The following is a 26,465-nucleotide window of genomic DNA, read 5'->3' on the forward strand; positions in this document are numbered from 1 at the left end:
TAATCAAAGGATTTTTGAGGAAAAGAACATTGATGTAATATGTGACTTCCATTATTTGGAAGAACATCAAAACTTGTAATTCTCATTTAAAATACTCAGGAGTATTTCTGTGAGCTAGATCAAACTATCCAAACTGAACACTTGCATGGACAGCTATTTACAACTTTGTACTTGTGAAAAGTGCCTTGAGTATTTTCACCGATAACAAGCAGTTAATGACAGGGTTTTATGTTTCATCCTGATTATTGTTTTTTGGCACCATGCTGGGGGGTGTTAGTTTGATGCTGATGTTTAGAGGCAAGAATGCCCTCTGCTACATAACCCCTTGTAAATGCTGCCAAGATATGACCATGCAGAGTTTGAGATATGAGAGCTCGACCCAAGATGCAAAGGTTAGGAAGGACATATTGTTAGGTATCGACTCACAGTTTTCCTAAAATGAGCAACAACAAAATAGGAATAATATTGTCAGCTTTATGATGCATATTCCTCTTCGTTATTACACACACAACTGCTTTTTAGTGCCCAAGTTGTAACTTTTAAACTTTTTTCTATGCATTGCCAAGGATATTATTTGTTGTAGCTACATTATCTTAATTTCATTTTAACCTTAGTCTGAGTGTTGCTAAATGGAATGGAGAAAACCAGTGGGATACAGTTACTTTGGATACAGACTCTATAGCCCTAATGTGACTGTGCCCTAGAGTAGTTGATCATGAAACTAGCCAGAAAGGTTAGACCCAGGATCTGATGCAAAATGCAGATAGGTTAATGGATTGGAAACGGTGACAATAGCACTATCAAATGCAATTAATACGTATTTATTTGTGGGGCAATTGCCAAGGAAATCCAACGCAGTCACATTTGACTCCAAACAAGGAAAGTTCTAAAAAAAGAATGAGGGGATAGTTAAAAAATGAATTTGAAAGGTAAGGTCAAGAGGGCCAAAAGCAATCTAAGACTGCTTAGATTTTTTGTTTTTGTTTTAAACATTAATCCAAACTCAGCTAGAATGTATACCACAGACCAGGAAAGGTTCCAAATCCAAGAGGATGTCAGCGTGGTTAACAAGCAGAGTCAAGGAAGCTATTAGAAACAAGGAGGCTTCCTTTAGAAAATGAAGGTCTTGCCCAAAGGAGGAGAACAAAAGGAAAACAAACTTTGGCAAAAGAAATGGAAGCAGGCAAGGGATGCAAAAACAAATTTGAGGAGCATATTGCTAAAAACATTAGGACCTACAGTGAAAAGTCTTTATATCAGAAATAGGAAACCAGCTAAGGAGGCAGTTAGACGGTTGGATCATAAGGAAGTTAAAGGTTTGCCATAGGCTAAGGAGATAGCAGAGAAGCTGAATTAATTATTTGTGTCTGTCTTCATTGCAGAAGATGTAGGGGCAGATACTAGTGTTTGAACTGACATTTTAATGATGTCTTGAGAAGCTGAGGCAAATAGAGGTGACGAGAGATAATGATCTAGGTCTTGTTGACAAATTAAAAAATTAACACATCACTGGGTCCAGACAATATCCACCTGAGAGTTTTTAAACTAGTCACATGTGGAATTGCTGATTCCAACAATGATCTTCCAACAAAGATATATAACAACAAAGACATAAGATGGCCCTCCATAGCTAAGGATTAGAAAGTGGCTAGTGTGACACCTGTTTTTGAAAAGGGGTCCAAGGCAGACACAGGAAATTAAAGGTCAGTTAGCTTAAGATCTCTTCTGGGTAAACTGGTGGAAAGCATGCTCAAGCATAAAAACAAGTCTTGCTGAAGAAGAATCCACGTGGCTTCTGCAGAGGTAAATTCTGACTCACTAACTTGTTATAGTATCATGAAGCATGTGGACACAGGTGATCAGTAGATATTGTGTATGTAGACTTTCAAAAAGTGAAAGATTCCTGAGTAAATGTAGCAGTTATGGGATAAGAGGAGAGGTCCTCTTATGGACTGGTAATTGGTTGAAGAACAGGAAGCAGAAAGTAGGGATACATTGATAATTTGTACAATGGAGGGATATAAGAAGTTGGGACGCCCAAGAATTTGTATTGGGACCAGTGTTTTTTAACTTGTTCATAAGTGATCTGGAAATAGGGGAGATCAGTGAGGTAATCATCATGGGGTGATGGCCACCAACCTACATGGCTTTAAAAGGAGAGTAGACAACTTTATGGAGGATAAAGCTGGCAATGGTTATCAGTCATGATAACTTTATATATGCTACCTCCATGATCAGAAGGGGGAGTTGTGCAGAGTGAATTCTTTTCTATGATCAATGTAGCTCTGCTCCTCAATATGCAACTTCTTTGTGTTTCTTTTAATATAGTTAATAATTCACTGTATTTTTGCTCAGGCAGCTAGATTTTGCATTGCAAGTCATATTTCATACTGTGTGGTGTGATTACTGAAGTTTAGGAGTAGATATTCCCCATATACGTAGACAATATCCCCTTCCTCTCTCATTTATCCAGTGTGCATGTGTTTATCCCTTAGTTGAGTTAAATAAATTGGTACTTACACATATAAATTGATATAGTAACTTTGATCTCAAGAGGGGTTTACTTAAGGAAGTTCACAGAAGGAAAGTTTCCCTCTTCTCCCTCTCCTGTAGCCACTTCTGTCCCCCCTGAAGAGCCTCTCTGCAGGGTTGGACAAGGGCTTATGAACAATGTGGGATGAGACCCTGGGGGTTGCTGAGGGAAGTTAGTACTGGTCTGTCCAATTTGTGGTGATTTACCCCTTCCCTCAGCAGCCCCTGGTATCCTATCACACATTGTTCAGAAAGTCCCCCCAACCCGCCAGAGAAATTTTGAGAGGCACGGGTGGCTGCATGAGGGAAGAAGAGACAGGAAACATTCCTTTTCTGACCTTCCTTAAATTAACTTCTCTAGGAATCCAAGCCATTGTAGTGGGATATTGAGATTTAGATGGATGCTTGTGTTCATTCTGAAAATGATGCTAATGACCTTGAGATGGAAAATGAAATCAGGGAGGCCTCCAAGCAAGGAAGTGTTGTAATAATGGGCGACTTCAATTACCCCCATATTGATTGGAGAAATGCATGTTCCACCCACGACAAAGAGGTTAAATTTCTCAATGCCCTAAATGATTGTGCCCTAGAAAAGTTGGTCATGGAACCGACCAGAGGGGAGGCAACCTGGGATTTAATCCTAAGTGGTGTCGCCCAGGACCTCATATGAGATGTCAGTGTTGTTGAACTACTTGGAAACAGTGATCACAGTGCTATCAGATTTAATATATATTTAAGTGGAACATTTCCCAGGAAGTCCAACACAGTCACATTTGACTTCAAAATAGTAAACTTCTCTAAACTGAGGGAACTGTGAAAAGGAAACTAAATGGGGGAGTCAAGAGGATTAAATCCCTTTAGAATGCTTGGAGATTACTCAAACCCCCAATAATAAAAGCCCAGGTAAAATGTATACCAGAAGTTAGGAAAGGTAGCACCATGTCCAAGAGGTCGCTGGCATGGTTAACGAGCAGCGTTAAGGGAGCTATTAGAGAAAAGAGAGCTTCCTTCAGAAAATGGAAGTCTTCCCCAGGTGAGGAAAACAAAAGGGAGCACAAGCTTGCACAAAGGCGATGCAAGCAGACAATAAGAGATACAAAAAAGCATTTTAAAGAGCATATCGCTAACAACATGAAGGCCAACAATAAAGAATTCTTTAAGTATATCAGAAACAGAAAATCAGCTAGGGAGGCAGTTGGACCATTGGATGATAATGGAGTTAAAGGAGTATTTAAGGAGGACCAGGAGATTGAAGAGAAGCTGAATGAATTTTTTTCATCCATCTTCACTGCAGAAGATATAGGACAGATACCTGTGCCTGAACTGATGTTTTCAGGAAGGGAGTCTGAGGAACTGAGGCAAATAGTGACGACAAAGTTCTCAACCTTATTGATCAATTGAAAGCAAATAAATCACTGGGCCCAGATAGTATCCATCCTAGAGTTCTCAAAGAACTCAAATATGAAATTGCTGATCTTCTAACCAAAATATGCAACATGTCCCTAAGATCAGCCTCTATACCAGAGGACTGGAAGATGGCCAATGTAGCACCAATTTTCAAGAAGGGATCCAGGAAATTACAGGCTGGTTAGCTTAACATCTGTTCCGGGTAAATTGGTTGAAGGCATTATTAGAGATAAAATTAGTCAGCATATAGAAGGACAGGCCCTGCTGAAAACGAATCATCATGGCTTCAGCAAAGGTAAGTCCTGTCTCACTAACCTTTTAGAGTTCTTTGAGAGTGTCAGTAAACATGTAGACAGGGGTGATCTGGTAGGCATTGTTTACTTGGACTTCTAAAAGGCTTTTTGACAAAGTTCCTCACCAAAGACTCCTGAGCAAACTTAGCAGACATAGAATAAGAGGACAGGTCGTCTTATGGATCAGTAAGTGGTTAAAGAGAAGAAAGCTGAGAGTAGGAATAAGTGGTAAATTCTCCCAATGGAGGGAAGTGTGGGATCTCACAGAAATCTGTATTAGGACCAATGCTTTTCAACCTGTTCATATATGATCTGGAATTAGGAGCGAGCAGTGAAGTGGCCAAGTTTACCGATGACACCAAATTATTTAGGGTGGTTAAAACAAAAAGGGATTGTGAAGAGCTCCAAAAGGATCTCTCCAAACTGGGAGAATGGGCATCTAAATGGCAAATGCGGTTCAGTGTAAGCAAGTATAAAGTGATGCACATTGGGGCAAAAAATCCCAACTTCAAGAATTGATAGGATCTGAACTAATGGTGACCAACCAGGAAAGAGATCTTGGGGTTGTGGTGGACAGCTCAATGAAGATGTCAAGCCAGTGTGCGGCTGCTGTAAAAAACACAAACTTCATGTGAGGCATAATTGGAAAAGGAATTGAGAATAAAACTGCCAATATCGTAGTGCCCTGATACAAATCTATGGTGTGACCACACTTGGAATACTGTGTCCAGTTCTGGTCACCACACCTAAAAAGAGATATTGTAGAGCTGGAAAAGGTGCAGAAAAGGGCAACTAAAACAATCAAGGGGCTGGAGCTTCTCCCCTATGAGAGAAGGTTACAACAGCTGTGATTGTTTGGCTTGGAAAAAAGGAGGGTAAGCGGAGACATGATAGAGGCCTTCAAAATTATGCATGGTGTGGAGAATGTGGATGGGGAGACACTTTTGTCCATCTCTCTAAATACTAGAACCTGGGGTCATCCTATGAAGATGATTGGTGGGAGATTCAGGACAGATAAAAGGAAGTACTTTTTTACACAGCGCATATTTAATGGAATCCGCTACCACAGGATGTAGTGCTGGCCACCAGTGTGGATGTCTTGAAAAGGGGGTTGGACAAATTCCTGGAGGAAAAGGCTATTGATGGCTACTAGTCTTGATGGCTGTGTGCTACCTCCAGAACCAGAGGCAGTGAGCCTACGTATACCAGTTGTTGGGGAACATGGGTGGAAGGGTGCTGTTGCGGTCATGTCCTGCTTCAGCATTTCCAGCTGACAGGTGGTTGGCCACTGTATGAACAGAATGCTGGAGTAGATGGACCCTTGGCTCTTCTGATGTTCTTAACCATTTTTAGGTTTCTTAGGTTTTTAGTTCCCAACTGAAGCTGTAGCAACAATAATGTATTTTTTTCTAGCATATGCTGTACCCATTGTGAATGTTGTTGGTTTATTTGAAAAATGGTTACAGCTCATTTTAAAACTTTAATTTATTCCTAAAGAGTAATTTGTAAAGTACTTGTTTTAACATCCAACAGTGCCAGAGGATATAGGCTTAGAAGCAACCCTAGGGATAGACACACATCCTTTTAGGGCCAAACAATTTTTGGTAATTGATTGCCACAGTGATCTTGTGGTAACATATTACATTTCAAATATTTCCTGTTCCGTGTGCCTATTTGTATTTAAGGAGAAGATGGATTAGAATAATCAGCCTTTGTGAATAGTGTAGCTTACCAGATATAAAATAAAAAAGAACAGGGCATGTGATTAAAGCAAAGTAACACATTCGTTGCCTTCTCTGTCACCACTATGTAACTCTATTTTTATGCCAAAGAATGGTAATTTGACATACTGTGAAAATAGCAATTCTAGGAAAACTGAGTTCATGATTTCAGTGATGGCATAGGTGTCTTCTTGCAACATATGTCTTATTGAGAGTTTTTATCTGGCTGTTTCCTAAATGAATCCAAGTAGCTTACAAATAAGACATCCATGTCCATAAATAAGAATGAATGAAGCAGTAGTCTATAAAAACGACAAGAGCAATCAATAAATCACAATCAGTCATGTTGCCAAAATTCTGTTAAGAAAAATAGAAAGTTGTGCACTTACTGAAAAACAGCCAAGGATGACTTCTGAGAGGGAATTGCACAGAGAGGTGATAATCAGTCTAAGAATTCTTTTGCCCCTATGCAGAGATGAGATATGCTGGACCTATGATCAAATGATATTGTTGATGGCAATGATCAGGATCCTGACTTAGGCTGTCCCTTGAGCACAGATGGATCTTAGGATGCTAGGTCAACTGCTTGGAAAGATGGTATCCTGAAAAGGTGGCCTAGATTTCCCATTGCCTTTTCTGAGACACCTATGGAGGATACTTGAGTATCACTGACTGGGCTCGGATGACACGATAACCCATGACGGGTTAAATAAGCCGTGATGGCTTATTTAACCCATTGTGGGTTATGTTGTCTGTTGGGAATTTTTTAACCCATGATGGCCTATTTGGCCAAAATAAACCACTCTGATAACCCACGGTGGGTTAAATAATCCCTACTGCAGACCATGGGTTATCGTGTTCTCTGTCAGGCACTGTGGGTTATTTTGCTCACCTACAGAGTTGGCCAATTCCGATCACTGCCACTCTGCCCCTCACAGGCATTCTCTGTATAATGGAAACACCTGAAATCGTCTGTTTCAGCATTGTCTATGGGGGAAAATAAGTGATCACTCACCAAGGAGCGAACATCCCATGTGCACCAAAAAGGTGTGGTGGCTGTAAAATGTTGGAGGTTTTCAGGATCGGGACCAAATTTCATACACAGCCTCCCCTAGTCAGGAGGCACTGGATCCACCATCAAAAGCCTGTGCAGCACTTTATTTATTTATTTAAAATATTTGTATCCCACCCCATGTCATTAAGATCTCAGGGTGGCATACAGATAGAATCAGTTTAACCAGTATAAAACAATAAATAATTTAAACACCTAAAAACCTATTAAACCATTAAGCAAGCTAATACCAGTTAAAATCTGAAACAATAAAACAGTGTGCTACTTTAGGGAATCCATTTAGCCAAGGCTTTGTTAAAAAAACACGTCTTTACTTGGTGCCAAAATGAGACTAATGTCTGCACCAATTGGTCCTCCAAAGGGAGGGCATTCCACAACTGGGGTGCCATGGCAGAGAATGCTCTCCCCCACATCCCACCACAGAGGAGGTCTCACACTGGTGGGATGCAGAGCAGGGTCTCTCCAACAGATCTCAGTTCTTGGGCAGGCATATATAGGGAGAGACGTACCCTCAAATATCGAGGTCCCAAGCTGCTTAGGGCTTTAAATGTCATCACCAAAACCTTGAATTCCAACTGGAAGCGTATTGGCAGCCAGCGCAATTCCTTTAAAACTGGTGTTATATGATCTTTATGAGATGTTCCAGCCAGTAGTCTAGCTGCTGCATTTTGCACTAGCTGCAACTTCCTAGTCGTCTTCAAGGGCAGCCCCACATAAAGTGCACTGCAGTAGTCTAATCGGGAAGTTACCAACGCATGTACTACTGTGGCTAGGTTATCCCTGTCCAGGAAAGGCTGTAGCTGGTGGATCAGGAAAAGCTGGCCCCAAGTACTCCGGGCCACAGAGTCCACCTGGGCCTCCAGTGACAAGGATGGATCTAGGAGTACTCCCAAGCTACGCACCTGCTCATTTAGGGGGAGTGGAACCCTATCCAGGACAGGTCACTTACCCAATTCCTTGGGATTTTTGCTCCCCTGGGTTAATTGTGCAGGGTTTTGATGGTGGATCAGGTGCCTTCTGACTAGGATGGTTTCTATTATCAACCATATTCAGCACAGAGATACTCATAAGACAGCCACAGAGTTGTGGTTATACTGGATGTCAACCTTTTAGTTAAGGATCCTAAAATTTGGAAGGAAAATATATTTTTTCTCCAGCGTTCTGCTTGGTGGTAGTAGTAGTACTATTTATTTGTTTTTAATAGTGTCAGCAAAGACTTAATTGGAAACATTTGACCATACTGTTGGATTGGAATGACTGGTTTGTCCCACATATCCGTGTCTGAACTGAATTTGTGATCTCTAGCAACAAATTGCATCCATTTCCTTCTCCTTTTGCAGTTCTGATCCATTTAGCTTGCAGTCCTAACCACTTTTACTGAGGAGAAAGCTTAATTAAAGTCGGCGCAACTTATCAATAAACAAGCATAGAATTTGGCTTTAAGTAATCTTGAATCTGTGTTCATCTCCAATGGACTGGTGCAGGTGGTGGTGGGGAGCAACTTGTGGCTCTCCAGATGTGAGACAGCAAGTAACATGAGATACACACCGCAGGCTGGAAGGGAAAAAGGTGTATCTTCAAGAATTGTAATTGCTGTAAAGCTAAACGTATGAATGTACTACTGTAAATTAACCAACTAAAGTGGGTATGTTTCCATAATTTTTAATCAATTCATAAGCAATAATGCAATCTGACTATATTTCAAAGGTTAAAGGCGGTGGCTTTTTTTTTTTAGATCCACTTCACTGCTGATCTCTCTCTACTTTCAGTTGTTAGCTAGCCTCACACAGCAGCTGGGGAGAAAAATCCCCGTGGGAGAAAGTGAAATTTATTATCGTAATATCGTAAACATAGGTACTGGGATTCCGCCAGATGCACCTGCTGCAGCTCCTAATTGCATTTAATTAAAAACAAATCAAATTGACTGTATGCCTTTTAAAAAACTTTGTGCTGAAAATATAAAATGTTGCATTGCATTCAAGGGAAATTGTTGCTTTATTTTTATTTCTATCCAATTTCCTGTAACCATCTTAGTTCTCCATCACAGAATGTTTTGCTCTGGTGGGTTTTGCAAGTCTTGAAATGTTGCTCCTTTAGATTTCATGAGGGAGAGATGGGTGGATGCTACACCATCTGTTAATGATTCTGTTTGGTGAACATATTTTACCTCAGGGGCTGATTGCTTGACAAGAGGCCAGAACCCAGAATGGCTCAGTAAAATAGTTGGGTGTCTACCCCAGTTCAGCTGGGCATATTCAGTATCTGTGAGGTGGTGAGATAGCAGCTGTTACTCTTCACTTTTAAGGAATTTATGTGGTTCACCTATTAAACAGTTCTAAAATTCTCCCAAAATTTTCAGCTGAGAAACTGATATGTATTTCAAAGCCCAAATATAGATTGTGGTAATTTAGTCATTTTAACTGTGTTAACATTTGGGTGCTGCTGAGTGAACCTGTGATATTTTTATGGCTCTCTGTTTAAAGCTAACATATATAGTGGTGCACAGTATATGGTGCGCTGGTATCACGAGAAGAGAAGAAACAAAGATGAGGCTCTTTGTTTCATCTTTTGTCAGTCACCAGCCTATAAGCCTGCCACCCTACAACAAAGACTAAATTGAAATGAAGCCTCTACTCTTCTGTGCACCAATTTTTATTCCTCCCCCAACCCCCATAACAGAAATCATGCACTTCTTGTCTGTCTTCCCTCCAAGCTGAATATCCCTTCTGTGGATTGTATTCAGTATGTATATATCTGTGGGGTCAATAATCTGATGAACCTCAACAACAAATTAGTTATTCCACCATTTGGTTAAATACTTCATTTTGATGACCTACCACTATCAAAAAATTCACTTTTGATAGTGTCATGATGCATTTCCTCCTACCACCTTAATTTTTGATTAATATTTTACTTATTTATTAATTAATTGCATTTCTATACTGCCCAATAGCCGAAGTTCCCTGGGCGGTTCACAACAATTAAAACCACAAAATGCATCATAAAATACAATATAAAATGTAAAAGCTTAAAACTACAGTATAAAAGTACAACCAAAGTAAAACCTACGAGCAATACAGAGAGTTAAAATACAATAACAGATTTAAAACAACAGAGCTAAGAGACTAAAATGCCTGGGAAAATAACGTCTTCACCTGGTGCTGGAAAGAGCACAATGTAGGCACCAGTTGAACCTGTCTGGGAAGCTCATTTCACAACTGGGATACCAAAGCAGAAAAGGCCCTGTTCTTGGTAGCTACTCACCTCACTTCCTTTGATATGCATATTGTGGTGAAAGGGTGATAGACTTTTTCTGGATTAAGTATCAGAAGCTCTATTGAGCTCTAATCACATTTGGTAGGAAAAGATGGACTTCCTGCTGTAATTTTTTTTTAAATGGGGCACTATGGGGCCTTCCCCAACCTGATGCCATTCAGATGTTTAGGATTACTACTTCCACCATTCCTTATAATTGGTGATGCTGGCTCAGACTGATGAGAGATGAAGTCCAAAACATCTGGAGGTCACCATGTTGGGGAAAGCTGCAGTAATTTACCCTGTTCAAACAGATTGGTCTGATTTGCACGTAACTACAACCCAGGTTTTTTTTTAAATTGTAGGTTGTCATGAATGCAACATTGACCTTGTTTACATGTAATGGCAGTGTTTGGTGGCAAATCATAGGTTAATTAACCCACAGATTGTGGGGATGTGTGCTGTGTGCCAGCCGCTTCCTTGCTGCCAAGCAAGGAAGAGGAGTTAGTTAAAACCAAAAGACAATATAGCGGGGTGGATAAAATTTACTGATTTCAATACGTAATTTAAAAACTGGATATTTTAGAATTGAAATTGGATTTTTGTAATTTAAAATATATATTATTTTAAAAGTATAAATACTAAATTCTCTTAAATAACTAGGTTAACATGAAATAATCTTGATATAAGCATGTTAGTCATACAGCTAATCTTTAAAGTGAATCAATGCCTCTGCCAGATACACTGAGTTAAAGGAGGCTTTTTTATGGAAATGAGGAACTAATCTGATCATTTCTCAGATACGAATATTTGCACTCTACCTTATTTTTTAAACAGGAGTCACTTTGGCTCCAAGTACTGCTTTCGGGGCCATTTGAGATCCTTTCCCTGGGCCATGTGGGGTCCCCCCTCTTCCCTCCCCTGGTCAAGTGGCAATTCTGTGCTCCAGACTTGGCTGGAGGCCTTTTCGGGCCTCCACATGATCCAGGCAAGGCCTTAGTCAGTCAGTCACCAAGTTAACAGACAGGTAAATTCTGGCAGGCTCATTTGGTTAATTGAATGGGATGGATCTTTTTCTTGTCAGTGTGCTCTGCTCTGCTCTCCCAGACAAGGCCCATGTCATGCTCTCTCTTGCGCATGCATACAATTTCACCTCCACCTCCAGTGCCTGTGCAGTGCACCATTGCAGCTAGCCAATCACATTGGTCCTTATTTATTGGTTGACTGATTGATTTACAACATTTATATACCACTCCACATTTAACCAGATTCTGGAGTGGTAAACAATAAGAGATAAAATAATAAAAAGATAAAAAGAATAAAACACCATGTTAATTTTTTTTTTTTTTAAACAGTGTCAATAAAAATCATGGCTGGTCAGTGCTTCCTGGAACAGAGCTATATTCAGGAGGTGCCGGAAACAGCACAGTCTTGGCACGTGCCTGACCTCCAGAGGCGGGGAGTTCCATAGAAAGGGGCCCACCATATTGAAGGCTCTTCTCTGGGTGGACTCCAGTTGGGCCATAGGACCATGTGGAACCACCAGGAACATGCCCTCTGATGCTTCAGTGACTGGGCAGGTTAGTAAGGGAGAAGACGCTCCCTCAGGTACCCTGGTCCCAAGCTGTTTAGGGCTTTGTGCACTAGTACCCAACCCTTAAACCTGGCCCCGTAGTGAATAGGCAGCCAGTGCCTCTTTGCCTCTTGGGACTCTCTCTACACAGCTAATTGATTGATAGCCCCTGTGTTCTCCTCTTCTCCCCTCCACCCACCTTACAGTTGATGAGCCGTAGGTCTCCTGATTCCCAAACCAAAGCCTTATATGATATGTTTGCTCTTTAGTTTTAATTTTTGTGACCCGCCCAGAGAGCTTCAGCTATTGGAGGGGGGGGTATAGAAATAAATAAATAAATAAATAAACGATAGCCCCGATTACAGCAAGCCAGCCCACCGCTAAAGCATACAGCAAGGCAAAGCTAGAGAGTATGTGTGTAAGAGAGAGTCGGAGTGCTGCAGTTGAGGTGACTGGAGCCAGCAGTGGCCCTTGGGCCTTGCAGTCAACCTGCTAGACATAGGCATTTCATTTTCAACTAATAACACAAAATTGTTCTTGTCTGCCCACAAACTATCAAACTTTGCTTCAGCCTGTTAGTCATGGGTGTTTCCTTTTCATTTGCTACTTTGTTTTTGTCAGGGTGAGGCTGCAAGACAACAAGAAGGAGTATGGAGTAACCCTAGAAAGAAAAAGAGAGGACAGAATTGTCTAGTGTGCATCTTCCTGTATTACCATACTGCAATCCAATACTCACTTACCTGGGAGCAAGTCCCATTGAACTCAATGAAATTTATTTCTCAGTGCACTTGTATACAATTGCACTGTTAATTTCAAATTGCCATGGAGGTTGGTCATAAGAAAGAACCTGTATGGGAATATTTTCAAGACATTCCCTCTATAGATAAAAGAGGAAAGCATAAAAAATATATACCATTGGACAAAGAGATGCTGAGTTTACTTGGAAGAATTGAACTGTGTAAATATTTGATTTATTTATAAAATAACATGATGTAGTGGTCAAATTTGCACCATTGTTCAGGAAATATTTCAACAGTGATTAAATATTTCAGTGATTTAAAACTACCTTTTTTCTTGCTGATTTAAATAATTGCTTTAAATCACCTTATTTAAATCAATCCACCCTGGCCCACAGTTAATTCAGAATAGCAATAGTCTTTACCTTCATACCTAAGAAAGGTTTAGTGCTGGGTTACAAGGTGTGTGTAGTGATGGAATTGGAGCATGACTTGAGGGGTCCTCACTAAAATAGCATCTGGAAATAGCAAGGGTAACACATACACACACTTACATAAAGAAGAAAAAGCTTTATTTCTAGCAAGTCCTTTATAGCTCCTTTTTAGACCTGTTTTTAGAGCAGGGAATACCCCTGGTTCTGTAGCGAACAAGTGCTTGAAAGTATTCTCTGTTAGTGCTTCAATATGGAAGTTAGTGTCTCCTGATGTGCTTTTATATGTGCATTCTGCAGTTCAACTTGTTCTATCCGAATCAATAGGCTGTTACTAGTAACAACACTTATGTTTGCCATGCACAAAAGTTTCGCCTTGTCTTCCTCCAATAGGCCTTGCCCGTTCTTTTGCTTTCACTTTGTCATGTATCCATAAACTATATCCTGTCTGTGCCCCATGGCTTTACTCTTAGTGCTCTGTATAGGCACACTTGTCCCTCCTGTGGTAATTTTTGTGAGCCAACAGGTCTTGTGAAACAGAGTTTGACCGGGGTTGGTGGTGGCAGGAGAGGGGATTTATGAAAAACTGGAGGGTACAGCAGTTGTAGATCAGGTATTGGAGGGACATTCGACAAGAATGGGGTTCAAATGAAGAACTTGTATGGTTGTGAGGATTAGAAACGTCGGCCACTCCTGCTCTGATGGCAGCTCATAAAGGGGGGGGCAGGGGGGACGAGAGATGGTTATAGCCTTAGAGGAGTAATACGTACTATATTTATCTTTTTTGTGTTATTAAAGGAAGCATAGTCTGGCTTCATTTATTTCTACGCCTTTCCTATAAACCAATAAACGAGAAGCTTTAGCTTCATTGCATTAAGGAAAAACTCAGCTAGCAGCTTTGGGATTTTGTATCCTCTCAGTCAGTGACAGTATAGCTGTATGTGAAAGCCTGGCTCTTAACCCAACGAAGTCCCCACTTTTAAAAAACAATTCTGAGATCTTCTTGATCTTTACCCGCTACTCTTTCCCTGAATGCAGAACTGGGCAGTTATTTCATCCTTAATGAACTGTCCACTTCATGCTGTAGGTGGAAGATCTTATATTTCAGTGCTCCAGATATATGTTAGGGAAAACCTTGTAATGAAATGCTGTTCAAGCTGGACTGGGCTTTCTCTTTACTGTTTGCATTCCCTTTAGTATGTGGAGACCCCAGCCAGGATTCTATCTCTCTTTCCTTCTAGATATTTGGCCTTTCCTATGGATATCAGACTCTACCCATCCTGGAAACTTGGAGTCTCATGGGGAGCTGGGAGCACCAAAGTTGGAACAGGAGACTGCATCTGGCTAATATTTGCATGATCCCCTTCCCCACCCCATGTTGGGTGTATTGTGGGGAGGGATAAAGAGACTTCAGGATATCTCTTTTTGGCAGAAATATAAGGAGGAGGATTCTTTTGAAGTGCTTCTGGGTTAAACCATTCAAGACTAAGCGACTCCAAAATACTTTGCATTACAACAGGGACAGCTCACAACTATATATTGTTGCTCAGAAAATTCATCCCCCCACCGCTACTTTGAAGATTGCAACTAAGCTCAGAGGGAACAGCGAATTCTGGGCGGCGGCCGGGGGGGGGGGGGGAAGAGATGATGTCAGTGTCCCTGCTAATCAAAAAGTGCTGGTGCTGCATTCCTGGGAGCCTTGGCTCCACTATATCACTGCTTCTAAGTCTTAGAAAGAGCTCTGGTTATGGTGCCCAAGCATTGAGGCAAAACTGATGGTTAAATTGTGCTATCTTCATTTTTAACTGTAGTGAATAAATGTAGCCTTAGAACATAGAAAAATGGTTTCCTTCCAAAAGGGCTGAATAATTTGTTACCTTGGACATGTCCAGCTGTTACTTCCTGTTATGAAATTAAGCACTAGTGCAAATTAGGTGTACCACATATAATGTGAGTAGTATGCATGCCCCTCATGTCTTTGCTGCAGGTCTTAGCTTGGTGTCTTCAACAACTGTTGGTCACAGTCCTCAATACACTATATTAACTTTTTGGAGTGACTGAGAAACTATTTTAATAGCTTGCCGTATTGCTATTTACCAATGCTGGTAGCTGTTTAATAAGCTGTAACAATTACTAAAGAAAAGAGTAAGTCAGGAGAACTAGTTTAAAAAATTCTTTAAAAAATAAACTGCTTTGCTTCTGGAAAACGTATGTGTTTTGGCCTGGGAGTACTAATAATATGGAGCATTTACCAAGGAAGACTCTGTTATCAAATACTAAATTGCTGCAAGATTTGGGTCTGAAGTTGAACTGCAATTGTTTCTGCTGCCACTTCAATCTCCCTACCTCCGATCTTAATCATGTTTAGAAGTCTTAGGCAGTGTTCAGGTAGTACAGTCCCTGACATCTTCCAATTATGCTGGGCATAGTCTGCATTGGTGCTGAACAGGTTCAGCCACACCCAATATGGTGGCACTGGTAGCCATGTGTACAACAATGTCAGTTACCTTGGATATGGCTAGCAACAATATTCGTACATTTGTGATCACAACCAAGATGGCAGCAGCCATAGGATGTTAGCGCTGTGTGTTCAGGGAAGGAACTGCTGCCTGCCTCTGCTTTGAATATGCAAAACATCATTCTTCTGGGCTAAATGAGTAATAATCAATAAAGCAAAATAACCTGTTGTGGAACACAACCAGCTCCATGTTAACTAGAAAACATTTTCTCATTTTGGGAACATGACACCAGAGCTTCATAACACTGGCACATTGTGGGAAAATGCACTTGGAAACTAAAAACCAAAGCTGTTTAAATCCAGCGGTTACTAGAATACTCTTTTTTTATATATGTACGACATGCAAGTAGAGGAATCAAAATGTATACCACATTCTGTGTTGTACACTGCAATGTATATATAAATAGCCAATTTATCATTGGTATTCTGTGTGCCTGTGTGTGTGCTGAAGGAACTGAAATCTGTCTTCAGTTAACCTTTTGTGTTTGGAGTATAATATGCACAGATAAACCATATGTAGTGACCTTTGCTGCATACTAGCTACAAGAGGTTTTAAACAATGGTCATGCTTCAAGAGGAGTATTAGTTAGAGTACCTTTTTCATTTTATTTCATTTGTATAATCTTTTCCCACGCATTTTCATTTTCTTATTGCTGTCTCTGTTCTCTCCTAAGTTAATTCCAAAAGAACATAGCTAGGTTAAGCTTCTTCTTTTTCTTGTAATGCTTTCCTCTAGATGCATCTAAGAATATTTTGAAACATCTACACATTGTAGTACTTAGGAAATATGAAGTTTGTAATTAATTGAATTGTTTTTAAAATGAAACATGACTACACAGTTAAGTCATTCATTGTTTCGTGCAGTTCCACCACCCCCCTTTTTATTTCATCGGAATAGTTATTGCAAATCAACCGTCAGGGTAGGTAGGTATGATGCCAGAGGCTTGGATTTAAAGCTGAAATGGTTGCAGGAACGGATCTACAGCTATGACCTGGGTCAGGCTTGCTTTGCAGTTTAGTCAGTTTTAGAATCTGCTGTCAGTTTTGTAAACAGGAGTCTGCTGACTGAATTGAACAGAAGGGTGAGATTAGCATATTAATAAGGCTGTTGCTAATCGCCTTCCCTCCCTCCTTTCCCCCTCTGTTTCCCCCTCCCTCCCTACTCCCGCCTCTCCTGAATGAATCTAGGAATACAGACGCACAGTCACATTGCTGGCTGGTTGCATTCTGTTCGCTAGCTTGTCCAGGGAAAAGGATGGTCTGCGTTTTAAATTGTTGAGGCATGAGAAGACTTGGAAACTGAAAGGCATTCTTCATGCTGTCAGAATATATTACCAGAGGAGCGCTAAGGAATGGGGTAGTGTGGTGTTTTTTTTGTTTTGCTTCTACCTCTGCAGCCAAACCTGAATGAAAGAGACTAAATGTAAGGAAGGTTAGTAGTTGATTCTTCCTGCTTCTGACTACATTCAAGTGGCTAGCTTCCCAGCCCCCCTGCGGGAGCAAATACTACTGGAGAGCTGAATTGGAACATTGTATGCTGGAGCCTGGCGTGATCTCTATACGATTGTGTGTATGTTGTTCTTGGAATTGGCAGGGCAACAGGCCCCGAAACAAGCAGGTGTTATCTATATGGAGAAAAGCGGCTGTAGTCCATTCCCAATATGCTGGGCTAAAGGTACACAGAACTTAAATATTTTCTAAATATTTTGTGACCCTGAATTAATTTCCCCTTTTGATGAGTGAAGTTGGTACTATTGAGAGAGAGAGAAGTACTGGCATGAAATTGAAAACAAAGCGACTGTATTCTAGTCATGTAATTCTGATGTGGAAGCAATCAGCTGTGTGGAGTTTTTTTTCACCTGGCAACCGGAAACATCCCTCCCTCCTTGAAATGTGGGGGAACAAATGAATAGGCATTAGTTGATTTTAGACATTACTTGTTAGTCTCATTTCTTCATTTAAAATAAATGCATTCAGCTACCCTAGTAGATGGATTTTCTGCATGTTTTTTTTTTTTAATCCTTTATCAAATGACATTAATTTCATTTCCGGGCAGGTTCTGCAAACTAAGAATCTAATTTCATTGGCCAAAAATGTGTAGAAGTGTGATGAGGGTAGGGAAGACAGAATCATTTTGATGAGAAGTAGTGCATGGTTACCTTTTAAAAACTGTAGTAAATATAATAGGCATATGTTTTATAACTGGCATAGTGATAGAATTTGACTTGAAATTCAGGTGTACAGTAAATCAGACACAAGTACAGAACTCTCCCCACTGGGTGTATTTTAGTGCATTTCAAGGCATTAACAATATTTACACACTTGCCATTTAGTATACTGGCTTATAAGGGTGGGGCTCATTACTAAATGTTAATATACCATACATTTTAAGGTAGAATTGTACAGAGGGCATCAGAAGCAAGAAAAGTTAATTTTGTAAAGGAACGTAGCACAAGGTAGAGTTTGATGACCCCTTTCTCTGTGGTGGTGAAGAGGTGACACAGTCTTTAGTCCCCAGCTGTGTAGTTATCCAAATATTACCCTGCCCCTTGCAAAGGTAGCAGGAATGTTGCAGTGCTGTTTGTTAAATGGCTGAAGGCTGCAGATGATTGTTACACCATGAAGGACGTTTTTAAACCGCTGCCACAATGATTAGTTGTCTCCGCCATAATGTAATGGTAGAGCATGTAAGTTGCATGTATTTCCATTTCAATCTTTGCATCTCTCTTGGGTTCAAGCATCTTGGGTAGCAGATCTGAGAGAGGCTGCTTCCTGAGATCTTGGCTTATAACTGCCAGTCAGGGTGGCTTAATTTTTCTATCCTGCCATTCCTCCTAAGTACAGTGAACATGGTCCTTGCCCACCATTAATGTTCACCACACCCTTGTAAAGTAGGTTAGGTTGAGAGATAAAGACAAGGTCACTCACCTTGTAAGCTTCATGGATGAGTGGGAATTTGAAACAAGGTCTTGTTGTTTGTAGTGCCTTGAACTACTATACCACACTTTTCCTCAGGGTTAGATGATGTCTGGACTAGACAGACCATTGATTGAATAGTTTAAAGTAGTTATCCTTTAGCAGTGTGTGAAACCAAGTTTCCAGCAGGTTGCAAGTCCAGAGTTCTTGTGTATTTTTCTCTGGCTTTGTGGGCTTCAGCCTCGGTGAAGTTTTAACTCAAAGTGAAGCACTGCCTCCCCCCCCCCTCTTTGGACCACCAGTTAGTGTTACTGATTATGTATGATATGCTCATTAAAGAAGTGAATGGCAATTTGAATTTTCAAGGCAAAATGCACTGAATGCTGTTGGCTTATATAAAATTAATGCTAAATGTATTTTGATGAGGTTCTTAAAAATAGCTCAACATAAAGGATGCACTGGAGCCCTGCATTCATTTAAATGAAGAAGTGGGGCTGTGTAGTTAAAGATTAAAGAGGAGTTCGTTCTTTAGCTGCCTTTTCATTCCTCATCAGTTAAATGAAACTTAAGGGTAAGGATGGTGCTCATTATGGTTGGTTCATCTAGGTTATTATCAAACCTCCTAAAGTGTATCAGTACTGGATACTTCAGAGATGATGATCAGGAAGCTATAGGACAGTTACGGAGTGATGCTACTATCTCATGTCATTCATTTGCAGGTTATAGAAATGAGATTTTTAAGGATACCTTGAACCCTGAAATTGGAATTGATGGACCTAAATGCAAACTTTGCTCTGTTTAGGTTAAGAAAAACACAAACAAACATTCCTATCTTGCCCTATTCATGTGAGCTGATTTCAGTAATTTTATAATTGAAGCAATGAGCACTGCTAACTTTAAGCCATCCTGTTTAGCTCTTTCTGGACAGCTCATGCCTTGTGGGATGACGTGGCACACACATACGCTCCTCCCACCTCTCCAGTTGTACCTGTTCTTGAAGCCAAATAATACTCTGTCAAAATCAAGTTTGTAATTTTGAGAATTGATTTAGGAGTAGAGAAAATGGTCTGGAATGGAAAGTTTCCATTGACAATGACTGTGGAGAGGGGCAGGTCACATAGTGGGCAAACATAGTTCATTTAAGATTATTTTTCTGCCCTTTCTCATAATTTGGAGAAAAACTACAACATGCCTGTCAGGTAGTGTGTATGCCATGGCTTGTGATGGATAGCTAAAAAGTGTGCAGGGTGCCCCAAAGCATCCCGGTGGTTGCAGATTATGGCTTTATAATAGTCTGGTACATTTAAGGTGAAATCCTATGCATGTTTAGACAGAAAAAAGTCCTACAAAACTCCTAGCATGCCCCAGCCAGCTGTAAAGGCTGGGGCATGCTGGGAGTTGCAGGACTTCTTTCTGTCTAAATATGCATAGGATTGCACCCTTAATCTCAGTTGTGGAGGAGCTTCTTCACTGTACATCAGGTCCATCACTTCTCCATGCTTTGCAAGGCAATGGCTTCGAACTGCTAATGTTTAGTAGTTGGAAAGGCAGAGGAGAGCATTGTTAAACCACTGAGGCAGGGAGGCCAAGCCAGTTATGGAGTGCATAAACTCCTCCTTGGTCTGGAAACTTTAAAGCTGCTAGAACCCTGTTACGTGAGAACCGTTCTTAATTAATTTCATTTTTATTGATAGATTTGAATTTGTGAACTGTCCCTCAGTATTTCTAGGTTCGTTCATGTCAAAAGATTCAAAATAATAAGTGTGTAAAGAAACAATAGCAATGAAATAGCAGAAAAAACTGCCTAAAACCTCTCAAAAGGCCTAAAATGTCTCTGCATAGCACTAAGCAAACCTCCATGAGGAGAGAAATCCATTAATGGGGTGCCACAACTGACCTCTTCCTAGTCAATACCCGCTGCATCTCAGATGGTGGGGACATCTGGAGGAAGGCCTCTGAAGAGTATATCGGTGTGCAGACAGGTTGATGTGAGATAGACAGTCCTTCAGGTACACCAGTCTCAACCTGTACAGGGCCTTAAAGGGTTAGCACCAACACTTTGGATTGGGCTCTGAAATGGGCCAGGAGCCGGTGCAGTTCTTTAAGCATCAGTGAGATGTTTACCCAATGACTGGTCTCAGTTAGGAGCCTAGCAGCAGCATTTTGGACTAGCTGCAGTTTCCAAGCAGTCATCAAAGACAACACAATGCAGTGGAGTAATCTAACCAGGAAGTTAACAAAACATGGATAACTGGGGCCAGGGTATCTCTGTTCAGGAGAGACCACAGTTGGTATACCATTCACTATGCGCCATGCCACTTACACCACTTTCACATCCAGTGACGTAGCTAGAACTATGAGCACTCCCCGATTGCAGCCCTGGTCCTTTAGGGAGATTGCAACCCCATCCAGAACTTATAAATTTATTGATATTTATTAGTCGCCTATAACACAGAGTCTATAATTCTTGAACCACTCATTTGAGCTCAGTTTTTTGCTCCAACACCCGTTTCACGGATGGCAAACTGAGGAGGTTCAGAGATAATTAACTTGGCCAAGAAACTGAGTACAAAGCAGAGATAGGGGTCTGAGCCCCAAATGCTGAATCACATATTTGCGTCCACAAAGCACCACAAAATACCCTTTTCACAGAAGGCAAACTGGTGATGCTCAGAGATTCATACCACACACAGAGTCTCATGTAGGATGGAAATATGTTTCAATGGGAGTAGAGAGAGGGCCCTTCTCAGTGGCTGTACCTAGAATATGGAAGTCCTTGCCCTGTGGCGTGTGGTTGCCCCCCTGTCTTGCAATGTGTCACTCGTTGCTGAAGACTGTTTTATCTTAGCAGGCTTTGTGGCAGATAATGGTTTTATGTTTGGGTTTTAACTGCTGACTCTGTCTCCTTGGTTGATTGTTCTATATTGATGTTGTTACAGATTCATATTTTAAAATGTTATAAGGTGACCTGAGTGATGACTTGGCACCAGAATACTGGGATATAATTTTAGATAGATATAAATGCTTTAATAAATAAATAAAATAGCTGATTCTAAGCATCAATTTAGCATTTCCACTTGAGTCAGATGTACAGCTGTCTGTCTTAACCATACTGTGCATGTGTCCCTTCTAAATTTTAGTAACTTGTAGAGGTTACCAACGTAAGCAGCAGCTAAATTGCACTTTGGTGTTAATCTCTTGTGCATGCACATCTGTACATGTGGTATGAGATGGTAAGCTGCGTTGGGGGCATGGAATAAGCTACTGACTTTGTGATAAGTGAAACACGCAAATCCACCCTCACAGGCTTAATATGGCATAAATTTTCTTAGGAAAGAGTGTACTTCATCAAATATTTGGGAAACTTTTGTCATTCTATATGCTTCCAGTATCAATGTTAAAAGGGACAAATGCAGGTTTTAAAGAAGTGTGACTTAAAGAAATCTGTGATGGGCTGATTTCTGGAATAGTCTGCTTTTAGTGTTCCCCTGAGAGAAGGTGCAATGAGAGTCTCTTATTTGCAATTGAATAGTGACTAGTCTATTTGGTAAGTATGCATGGACTGCTTGTCAGCTTAACCTTAGGGGAAGAAAACTGGATCTGGCCAGCTGTGATAATAAAGGTTGTTAAATAATTGTAGACTGAAGCAAGGTAATAAAATAATGTAATATTCAGATAATAGCATTCTGAACTACATAAAAGGCAGTTTAGCATTAACCATCTCCTTTCCCTATTTGCCACATACCAATATAATTTATGTTTCTGCTACTGAGGCCTAAGAAACATTGTCAAAACTCTGTTTATGTTATCTTCTTCATGTTGACCTTCCGTGTGTCTTTGGCAGTTCTCCTTGACCAGAATCACCAGGCAAATTCAGGAAGTTAGCTTTCATAGGAGCAATTCCTTTCACTTTCTTTCTTGCGTTGAAAACTGAAAATCTGCTATCTTCTCAGTGACCTAATTGTAATTAGTACTCTGGGGCTTATGTGGCTGCTGCCTTGTCGCTATAATAGGCTAAGCGATGCTTGCTTTTCTATACAAAGTTACCATGACCATGTTGCCAAATTCAGCTTTTTCATACTAGTGTAAGCCTGATACAACTTCACTGGAGCTTGCTGAAGTTACTACAAGCCTTTCTCTGTTTGGAGTTGCTCTAGATCTGACACCTTTCCTGAGTTATCTTGTGTTCAGGGGAAAATGCATTGTATTAGTTTGTGGTGGCAGTGATAGCAGGCTTGGACCTGTGAGAGATGCGGGTTGAAATCCTTGACTAAAGAAGTATAATCATAGCCTCCCAGCAGGTTCATGGCTGCATGAACCTTTTGGGAGGCTATGATTATACTACTTTAGTCTCAGTTTTTCACTATGTAAAAGTTTTTCACTATGTAATTACACAACGTGTATGGTTCTTCTAGGGGTAAGGGAGATAACTATTGTAATCCACTTTTGAAAAGTAGTATAGAAATAATCTCGGAGAGATGATTCCATATAAGAGATAACCCAAAATTGTTTGTATTTGAGGTGTATGTATAATTGTATGTATAATTACACACTTACATAGAGCTTCAGCTATGAGGCGGTATAGAAATGTAATAAATAATAAACACATACCTGAAGACTTTAGCCAAGTATGAGTACCAATTCCTCAGGCAGGACCAAGCTGGCCTCTTCATGTATGGACATACCCATAAGCTACAATAGATGAACTGATGTTTTACATTCCTTTTGCATGCAAAATACCTTTTGTGTATAAAATGTTTGTGTGAGTTGGAATAACTTTATAATGGGATTTTTTTCCAGCCAAAACTGAACAGTACCATAACGAAGTTCTCAGTTCTACACTCCTCCCTAGCAACAGAGTGAACACTGCCGCTGAAACTATAAGTTCTCCATAGTTTGAAAGCCAGATCCTTCTCAAGACCTGATTTGCATAAGACTTCGCTGGCTACTGCTGTACCATGTACCGTGTGCCCTGTCTCTGATTTTCTCCTACTTAGGCCTATACACATATTTAAATATTTTCTTATTTGAATGGTCAGCGGCTGAATATGATTCACTGTGTTAGGCTGCATGCACAGGGCCAATGAGAAGCTGCATTGGTGTCATTTTGGCTGGCCTGTTATCTTCCCTAAACCTTTAAACAAGAGAACATTGCATAATTGAACATTATTGGAAAACCTTACAATATGGTGCCTTGTCCAGGTTCCACCAGGGCGTATTCCTTATCCACTCACCATCGCTACATTACTGATGTTGAAGCTTAAAACCAAGGACAAAGTCAGGACTCTTGACTTCTTTTTTGAATCTTGGACAAGTATGCCTGTGAAATGAAGCGTTGTAGGTGGTTCTTAGTGCAGAAGAAGATTCCCCTGCCTTGTCTAGCTTTATAACAGTCGGAAAGTATTACTTCCCTTAATAGTGGGTGTCCTATGTGTAAATATGTTAGTCATTCGTATGGGCATAGAGAGAGCAGAGGAGTGGGTCCCCTCAGTTGGAATGACCTCCAAAGGGTGGGCAACTTCTGGCACTCCAGGTGTGTTTACCTACAACTGCCATCATCCCTTACCATTGGCTGTGCTGGCTAGGGCTGATGGGAGTTGTAGTCCGAAACATCTGTTGGGCCACAAGTTGCCCACTACTGGTTTACAGAAAGGCTTGAAATTAGAACCCTGGCTCATCAGAAGAAATGGAAGCTCTTTTGGGTTTGCATATGCATTTGAAAGGAGCAACAGCAGGTAGAGCATAGGTGCAGGACTAGGGAACTTCGAATGTTGGAGATAGAGGAGCAGTTGGGCCACAAAAGAAGGCAGACCAGGGGTGTTTGAATGGGAAGCCCCAACATATTGCTGGTGGAGCAAAGCTGTAAACTGAGCAGAAATCAGCCTTTGCAAATTACTGGAGAACAATATATAGCAAGTCCTAAATGCCAACAGCCATGCTGGCTGGGAATTATGGGAATTGTGGTCCAACACATCTGGAGGGTGCCTGAACCAATAGAGAAGCTTAATAACGGGAACACAAGGCTCTTCCACCAGCTGTTGTTGCCAGCAGCCATTCTAGTTGGCTGTACAGAGGGAGATAAAAAGGGAAGCAGAGCCATTCTTCTAGCCCTGCTGAAAGACTACTTAATTTTGTCCTCTTCCCTTCCCAACCCTTTTCCCTTGTGTGTTGAATCTTTTTAGACATTCCTCACCCACAGGCTTCTGATCTTGTTTTACTGATAGCATGTAAGCTGCTTCTGAAGACTTTTTGGCAGAGGAGTGGGATAAAAATACTTCAAATAAATAAAAAATAAAAATAAAATGTTTAAGTAAAATCTCCCCATCAGAAGTGAAAAGAGTAATGCGTACTCATCTGTCTGTACATATATACGCATGTTTGTACATACATACCCACATTCTCTATGGAGAAGGGAAAAAGGAAGCAGTACAAATGTAGATATTGAGGCGGAAAACTAAGAATCTAGAGTAGGCTACAATTTGAGTATGGTAATAAAAGTTACGGAAGTAATATCCTATACATATTTTAATGTAGATCAAATGGAGAGAGGGAAGCTCAGGAAAATGAAGGCAGTCAAGAACAAATTTCTTTTTCTATAAACCAGGATATCTGTTGAGTTTACAAAAATATATTGATGATACAGTTTCCAATATGTAGGTAAAATGGGTGATGTGCATTGAGCAATAGAAGAGATTAAGGAATAAGGGAAAAAACACTATTTGTAGACAAGATGGAGAGAATCACAATTAAAAATGTTTGCCACAAAACAGTAGTGATGCATATTGTCCAGTTTCAATCTGGGTAGCTTCCAATATTTAAAAGACTAGAAGAAAAGAACAGTAGTAGGAACAAGTTACACAAAACCATAGGGAGCCCTGTTGTGTATAGAAAAAATCCATAATCCATAGGACGACAATACCTTTATTAAGAACAACCAAAATCTTAGCAAATAGTGAGCAGAATCCTAAAACAACCCATGGGTTCTAGGTGATGTGTTAACTATGGCAAACCCCCGCCCTCACCAGGTTTGGATGACGCAACAAGCCACAGTCATGGCTTGAATATTCAAAAGCCGCCCAACATGTGCTGGCACGTGCTGCAGCCTACCATGGCTTTAAATAAGTCACCATGAGCTGCAGTGATCATGCGAACCCAATCTTTATCAGACTAAATGTTGAGCAAATGGAGGGGGTGGGTGGAGAGAACCAAGTGTGGTAACCCCAAAGGCCTGCGGTTTATACCAGTCTTAAGATAGATCGCAGGAGGACTTTTACAGAAATAATTAACCTAACTAGGTGTCAGACAAACTGAGAAGAGGGCTGGGGGAAGAACTTTTTATTAGATTGTTCAAAAGAAATAAAGACTATTAGTTTTAATTTATAATAATGGCGAAATAGAGGTGGGGTGCAACAAAAATGTAGGATTACAATATCAGAACAGTATTTTCCATACTGACCTATATTGCTCATAATTGCTTTAAGACTAGATATATAAAATCACAAAAATTGCTCAGTTTCTTTTGTATTGAATAGTTCCCCCCCCCCCATGTGAATCAGCCTCCATTCTAGTGTTTAGGAAACTAATGTCTTTAAAAAGCAAAAGTGCGTTTTTCCATGTAATCTTTTCTAATGAACAGAATCCATCAAGTCAGCGAGACAGGATGTGCAGCTTGTCTTGGTAGGATTACTGTGATCAAAATAAGTGTTTTTAGCTGAGTTATATTTGCCGCAGTCTGTTCATATTTTCCATTTGTCAAGTCTTGTTGATAAAGTAGAAAATCATTTATCTTAATCTTTGGATATTTTGCCTACCTGAATATACCCTGTATCCATCGTTTGTCTTCAGCTTCACAGAATCATTAGTTTGAAAGGTACAAAATTCCTATTCTATATTCATGTACCTGAAAGCAATACTAATATAAAAAGCTGGTCTACTTTGGCCTTTTTAGGCTACATTGTTTTTGTGCATAGTTTAGATTATTGACCAGTTGTATGCCCCCAAATCTGTGCA

At 40.4% G+C, this 26,465-nt stretch overlaps 1 protein-coding gene across 33 annotated transcripts in view; it reads left to right on the top strand.

Moving 5' to 3' along the window:
- Positions 1–26,465, top strand: part of PTK2 (protein tyrosine kinase 2) — a 332,755-nt gene that overhangs the window by 90,411 nt on the left and 215,879 nt on the right. For 2 of the 33 annotated variants that reach the window (XM_084848659.1, XM_084848660.1), the window contains exon 1: positions 17,026–17,214. The exons of 30 other annotated variants lie outside the window; for them this stretch is intronic. In XM_084848659.1, coding sequence (XP_084704785.1) covers positions 17,112–17,214 — 103 coding nt within the window. In that variant the 5' untranslated portion in view covers positions 17,026–17,111. Of the gene's footprint in view, positions 1–16,868; positions 16,972–17,025; positions 17,215–26,465 lie in introns of those variants that run through there. One more of the 33 variants, XM_084848661.1, reaches the window with a different exon arrangement.

This window comes from Heloderma suspectum, chromosome 4, assembly GCF_057233095.1.
Source record: "Heloderma suspectum isolate Gila_16-S chromosome 4, 16-S_ref, whole genome shotgun sequence".
Taxonomy (NCBI): Eukaryota; Metazoa; Chordata; class Lepidosauria; order Squamata; family Helodermatidae; genus Heloderma; species Heloderma suspectum.